This window comes from Trifolium pratense, linkage group LG4, assembly GCF_020283565.1.
Source record: "Trifolium pratense cultivar HEN17-A07 linkage group LG4, ARS_RC_1.1, whole genome shotgun sequence".
Taxonomy (NCBI): Eukaryota; Viridiplantae; Streptophyta; class Magnoliopsida; order Fabales; family Fabaceae; genus Trifolium; species Trifolium pratense.
This window is the reverse complement of record NC_060062.1, coordinates 10979433-10986587: the sequence shown is the minus strand read 5'-3', so window position 1 is coordinate 10986587 and position 7155 is coordinate 10979433. Positions and strand designations below refer to the sequence as shown.

At 34.9% G+C, this 7155-nt stretch overlaps 1 protein-coding gene across 2 annotated transcripts; it reads right to left on the bottom strand.

The window, feature by feature from the left end:
* Nucleotides 1-6308, bottom strand: LOC123919711 (adenylate kinase, chloroplastic). Of its 2 annotated transcripts, XM_045971702.1 has the most exons (8): nt 6013-6301; nt 5808-5909; nt 4449-4577; nt 4229-4363; nt 3566-3712; nt 3328-3402; nt 1211-1361; nt 1-132 (listed from the first exon to the last, which is right to left on the bottom strand). In XM_045971702.1, the coding sequence occupies exons 1-7, from the start codon at nt 6226-6228 to the stop codon at nt 1257-1259; spliced, it is 909 nt and encodes a 302-aa protein (XP_045827658.1). In that variant the 5' UTR covers nt 6229-6301; the 3' UTR covers nt 1-132; nt 1211-1256. The 2 variants fall into 2 exon arrangements, with proteins under 2 accessions (XP_045827658.1, XP_045827659.1); XM_045971703.1 differs by lacking the exon at nt 1-132 and having other exon boundaries at nt 888-1361; nt 6013-6308.
* Nucleotides 6309-7155: the final 847 nt, after the last annotated feature.

Sequence of the window (7155 nt, the reverse complement as noted above, 5' to 3'; positions counted from 1 at the left end):
CCTATTTAAAAAAAATTCGTCATTACCCCCACTTGAAGCTTCTCTAATTTCAACATTCTGCTATAACCTCTAGCACTCTCAATACGCTTTTAAATGCCATTGATTCTTAGCATAAGGAAATGTTTGTTCTCTCTAGCATAAAAAAAAAAACTTGAATTCAATACCAAAAAAAAAACGCCACTTATTGGCAGCCTAAAGCCTCCAACAAGTCACATAAACCGCCAACAAATAATCACTTCTTGGTGGCCAGCTCACGGCGTTGATCCACCAATAAAACGCCCGTCGGTAACACTTATTAGCGGCCAAAAACCGTCAACAAGTAAAAATATAATTTAATTGTTTAAAAATCAGAATATCTGATTTTTAAATTATTAAATTTTTTTAAAAAAGCCACCAACTTATTGGCTGCTTAAGTCGCTAAGTGCAAAGCGCAGGACAAGTTGTTGGCATGGCAGTCCAAGACGCCAGGAAGTTCGTCTTCCTTTATTGGCGGTTTCGGCCGCCTAGAAGTGATTGATCTGCCTCAAATATTTATTGGCAGTTTTGGCCGCCAAGAAGTGGTCGTGACATCTTTTTTTCACTTGTTGGTGGTTTCTGGCAGCCAATATGTGTTACCGACGGACGTTTTATTGGCGGATCAACTGGAGGTTTTATAATTATGCCAAACAACAACGCAATATGCCAAATGTTTTTTAGACGATTACTGTAATTTTATATTTACACCCTTTTTATTAGTTTTCCAGAATTAAGCATTTTATTGTTAATCTTCACATTCATGATGATATCACAATTCACAACATCAACGTTTTTTTTTCAAAAAAAACTAAATTAGTCCACGCAAATTGGCACCAGAGAGAATTGAATTCACAACATCAACGTAAAACATATTATCCAGAAGAACATTGAATAGATGATTTTTCTTATTTCGTTATCTTTGGTGAATCAAATACACAATTTCCAACAATAATATACAGAAAATGGTAAAGAACACAACACATGGACAAGCATCAATAGGAACCAAACCAAAAAACTATGACTCACTACACCCTCCATTTTCTTACTAAAATGAACTTGTAAAATTTAAGACGGGGTTTACTATCACCGTAAATGAGGTCCAACACAACTCTGTACTATCGATCTTAACGATGAAATGAAACTTATTTTGACTCTCTTTCAACCGAATAAATAAATGTAGTTTAAAATACATTACCTTCACCAGCGCACCATGCTAAATCTAAATGTGAAACAATGTTTTTCTATGCTACCATAGATTCTGAAGATGTTTTCCTTTGCTCTAGAAGAGTTGTAAGTGCACCATCAATTTGAGCAAATACTTCCTTCTGAGAAGCATTTCCATTAATCTGTAGACAACAAAAGCACCTCAGCTGCGGTTCACCAATCACTAAAATATATGTCCCAACGGGATCCTATTGATCTCATATAAAATAACAGCCACTAAAAATAATATAGCAACACGACTGCCAGGTTTAAAGCGTTAATCAACAAACAACTATCAACAAATATATAAATGTTCCAACTTCCAATGTCTGTAAACATAAAATGTTCTATTATATTGTTGGTTCAAAGATACAAAAGTCAACTAATTTTATTTTAGTTTGTGCTGAGAAAATATACTTGGCATCCACTTGATTTGCTTAAGAATAAGGAGTTAAAGAAGAGTAAGTTTATTCCATGTTTGATTTTTAAAATGGTCATGGAACAGAACAACTCTGTTAATGAGGTCCAATACAAAACTGTAAATAATGAGGTCCAATACAAAACTCTAAAATTGATACTCAGAAAAATTGTGAGACAACTTCTTATCCTAAGAACAAAAAACTACATTGAAGATAAAAATGTACTTTTTTCTATTTCACGCTCATTCACCGTCTATTTCATTTTCTCCAACCTTACCCCCAGCCCTCCTTTCTCTCTCATTTTCTCGGCTCTCATTCACTGCCTTTCTTGTTCCATTAGTTTTACCATCACCAGTATCAGAAAAACCCTTTATGGTGGTAATGAACTGAAAATTGTAAGAAAAAGAGAAAACGAAAAGAAAAATTCTTGATACACTAATTGGTTAAGTCTGAACCTTATAAAAACATAAAGAACTGCACATTCTTATTATGGTATGTGTAATACTTTATGAGCATTGCCGTTGTTTCAGCCTATCAATCCTCCAATTATTTTATCTCACTCAATCTTCGGGGTTTTTTCGGCTTCTCTAACTGTGATAAATTTCCAAGCAATCAAGGGGGGAGAACCAAACCACTTGAATGATCCACCGAGCATCCCATACTACTTCACGTGAGACTTGGACACCTTGAGAGTCCACATCCTGGCGGCTGCACTCTAAGACACTTCACTAGTTTACTCAACCTTTCTAGTCAGCCCCAACCACCGACTGCTATGAGCATGAGCTCATTAAGTATGTGGAATGGAAGGAAATATATTAAGAATGCACTAAAAAAGCAGATACTTCATTCCTTTTAGTTCATCAGACTTTTGCCAATTTTAGAGACTCCCATGATGTTGCTACTTGTCATTGCCACCTCCCTATCTTCTTAATATCCTTCAACAAACTTAATGAGCTGATGATCATATCACCAACAGGCATCTCTAATACCGAATGATAAGTGTCGAAGCACTAGAAAAACCCTCCCTTAAAAGCTAGCTATCAAGGGGGAGAACCAAGCCATTTAAATACTCTATAAAGCATCCCATACTATTCAATGTGGGACTCGGACACCCCATAATAATACCCAAGTCCCTATCAATGTATTGCAATATATTGTACAAACTAAATATAGCATAATATAAAGGATGAAATAAATTTTATTATTTTTTTTTTTTGTGTTGTGTATTGACCACCAAACAATATACATGACAAATAGTTACACTACAACGCAAGTGTTTACCCTGGTTTTGCTCATACTATGACTGAGTGTGCATCAATCGCACCATTAGCATCTTGTCCATTATAACAAGATATGAACTCCCTTAGAGTGTGGATATCCATGCTTTCCACTGTGTGGGCAAGGATTGGGTACTCCATATTGGTAGCATACAGTACTAAAAGACATGACTGATTGTTGGTTATTATTTATTGATGATATCTTTTTTATTTTTGGTACAATTTATTGATGATATCTATTCCACAAACAACAAAACAAGATTACTTGTGCATGTGGTATGCATGTCAGTTGTGTGTGGGCATGTGTATGAGGATGTGTGTGTGCGTGTGTGTGCGTGAGAGAGAGAGTGGAAGAGGGGGGGGGGGGGGGGGGGGGGGGGGGGGGGGAGAGAGAGTTAAGTTATAAAGCATACCTTAATGGTTATATCTTTGTACATTGAAAGGACAGCCTCTACATTTTGATGGTGGGTGTTCAATCGCAACTTTACCTAAGTCAGAAGAAAACAATAATACAAAGAACTTTCAGTATACTTATCGTATATTGTATATATAAAATCCTACACTTGTCAACAGAGAGCATTGAATATTTTCTGATTAATAAATTGAAACCTTTACAGAAACAAAACATTGGAGTTTCTAATAGGGACATACCTTCTCTTCAGTATCATCAAAACGTTGGGTAAGCCTATCTGCAATTTCTTTTGTTTCTGGAGGAGAATACTTCAAATGATATATCTTCCCAGTAACAGGATCTAACCTCCTTCCAACTACTCTCTCCACAAGAGTATCTTCGGAAACCTGAAAAATTTAAATGTAAATTATTACAATTATAAGAAAAGCTATATTGACGCTTTTTATTTCTTTTTGCATTAATACTAATGGCCTCTGGTGTTTACATTATAGCAGTACAGTGTTTCACTCTTGTAACTGCAAGGTCACCACGGCATAGTTGTTCATGATCGATGTAACAGATATATGGAAAGGCTGTATAGGGTCAGTCACTCAGTCATAACTCCGATGCAAGGTTTTATTGAGAGGTACCAACATCAAATATCGATATTTTTTATGATACTCTACTGAATGTTAGCTAATCATTGACTGATAAATTACTGATATTTGACATCAACTTCTTTCACTATAATATTGATATTTGAAGTTGGATGTCAAAAATTGATATTTGACATCAACTTCTTTCTTTTTTATTAAATAAAATTCAACCACTCTAACTAATCATTGACATTGACTGATAAATTACAGTGAAGCTAAGGCAGAAAGACTCGAAATATTAGAAGCAATATAACCACAAGTCTTTACCTCTAAAAGAATAAATATATCAGGTTTAAACCCTAATTCCTTAAGTGCAGTAGCCTGTGATAAGCTCCTGGGATATCCATCCAAAAGCCAACCCTTCTCTGCAGAATCTGGCTTCAAGAGACGATCCTTGACCATCTTGAAAACAAAGAGTTATTAATAATTAAGAGAAAAACGCATTTGAATAGAAATTGTATGGTTACTTCCATCTCCCCTACCATACCATGACAACTATTTCATCAGGTACCAACTGTCCCTTCTCCATATATTCTTTCGCACGCTTTCCATTTTCACTTCCGGTTTCAATTTCTGCCCTTAATAAATCTCCAGCAGCAACGTGCACCAAACCGTACTGCATATATGAAATATACTTCAATCAATATGCTTTATTTCAATGCAGACTAAAAATAAAAGCCTTATCTAGTAGTGAACCAGTATCTTGTCCCAGAGCCATAAAAATCGTTTAGTAAGCAATTTAGGAATTTGGATCCTTTTGCAATGCTACACAAGCTGCAACTTCTGCAAGGCCGTTGAATCTAAGTCCAAAGTATATGTCTTAAGTCCAACAGCCTTGTAGCAATTGCACCATGTGAAAGGGATCCAATCCAAACATTCTAGTAAGACACTAAGATTTAAGGATTTCAAAGGCCATGTACAGCGTAAAGCTCCCAAGTATCTTGACAGTTCATTTGGTTCAACTGAGTGGAGGGGAGGAATTTAATGAGATATTCTATTTGGTCAAGAGGAGGGGAAAGAAATAACTCACTTTGTATGGTTCACGGGGAATGGAGAGATTTTAATAAAGGGGAAGTAGTAATTTACTTATACACTCTATTAACATTTAATATAGCATTCAATATAATGAAATTTTAGATGACAAGTTTTCATAAAAATAAAAAAGACGATACATGTAAAATTTGATAAATTCATCTTATCTCCTCTCCCAATACGGATAAATTTGACAAAATTTGCTCCCTCCTTCTCCTTCCCTCCCATATCCATTTTCCCAGACCAAACACTATGTGGAAGGCCAAAGAGAAGTTGTGAATCGGTCAAACCTGGTACAACACAACTTCTACCCCAGACAATGGCTCAAAATGATTATCTCAAATTCATTGTTGTCAAATCTCCACCATGTCGCCATGGCAAAATTTTTGACAACTAGCATTTCCAATCTGTGAAGGATGGCGTTGCCATAGCATTTTATGACGGATTATTGGCTTCCCCTCTTCGTAATTGATAACACCACTCAAATTGTTCTCTGCTGGTCTATTTACAACTCATCATAATTCATACAATTCAATCTAAAGAAAATGTCTGAAACCACAAAATAGGTTGGCACATCAAAGTTTTTGAAATTTCCACAACCCTAAATGGTGCCACATTTGATCTGATTCTCCTCAATATAAAGAATCTCAACTGCAACAACGATTTAAAACCTTGATTGATGTATCTGTCTAACAATCTAGAGCTAAGCATATGGTATTGACAAAAAAATATTCAAATTCAAACTCATAAAATGTTGATTGATTAATTAATAATAGTTGAAAAATTAGGTCAAATAGAATAGAATAAAGCTTACTTTGTTAGTAATAAGGTGACATTGAGTTCCTTTACCAGAAGCAGGTGCACCGGAAATCATAACATGAAGTGGCTCTTCCGTCTGTACCGCCGCCTTCACAACCTGAATCATCAACAAATGAATTAATTGAATAATTTAGGTATTTACAATAAATAACATGAAATTGAAAAATGAAATTGAAGAATGAAATTGAAATGATAGATACCGTAGAAGAATGAGAAAGGGATCGCGAAGAAGAACGGAGAGAAAGTTGACGGTGGTGGTGATGGTGGTGAGAAATAGTAACTGAAAATGAAGAAGAAGAATATGAACGCGGTTTTTGTAGCTTATGATTATGATTATTATTTGGAGTTGGATTAAACACTCTGATTAACGATGATGATGAAGAAGTGGTAGAGAAATTCATGATGTTAGAACTCATTATTTCTTCGCCACTCTTAGTAGTGAGTGATGTGATGATTCGTATCCATTAACATATCCTTCCTTCTACCAACCATCGTCACTATATATATACTATACTTACTAAACTAATTTTATTTTATTTTTTAAGAATTCATTTCTAGTTTAATCTGGTTCGGATTAGTTCTGTCATCAAATTATTTCAGTCTCTTTCGATCATAGTTATAGGGGATCGAACCATGATCCTCCCTACCAATTTCACAGTGTCAATCACCACTGAACCGAACCAACTAACGATAGGTAAGAATTCATTATTTTTTAGGAATATAGATAGGATGACAATTTTATTTAGATATTTTAAAATAAAATGTTTGGTCAAATTTAAATATTTTTGGGCATTTATATAATAAGGAAGTTAATTAATAGTTATATATTCTTGTACGGTGAAGGGGAATCCCACTAGATTTGATGGGCATATTATGCATTGAACAATCTAACAAATGACTCTAATTCCATATTTTTCTCACTTAGAGTGTGTTTGGTAGGAGTGAAAAAGAGAAGAGAGAAATAAAAACACGGAAACCAATGCATGTACGGTCTAAATATATGCATTGGTTTCCATGTTTTTATTTCTCTCTTCTCTTTTTCTCTCCTACCAAACAAGTCCTTATAAATCAATCGGAAACTATTTATTCACACTTGATATCTCATATATGACTTTATTTTCATTTTTATTTTTGGAAAAACTCATGCCTCAAGGGTATTTCATATTCAACCATCAAAAAGCAACTTCTTTGTCAACGTGATTTTCATCGTGATTATGAACCTATTTGACGTCCATCCAGACTTTTTTCCCTCCCACATATTGTTTGCATGCAGACTTGAAAGAAAACACAGCATTGAAACCCTAACTATCTCCCAAACGTGTTCTAATCAATCTCATCACTAA

Bases quoted from the DNA above. Each gene is read 5' to 3' on its own strand.
- LOC123919711 (XM_045971703.1), bottom strand. From the start codon at position 6,228: ATGAGTTCTAACATCATGAATTTCTCTACCACTTCTTCATCATCATCG. The intron at 4,578-5,807 runs GTAAGCTTTATT...TCATATATGCAG, and splicing joins GTCACCTTATTACTAACAAA to TACGGTTTGGTGCACGTTGC. The intron at 3,713-4,228 runs GTAAAGACTTGT...TAAATTTTTCAG, and splicing joins ATATATTTATTCTTTTAGAG to GTTTCCGAAGATACTCTTGT.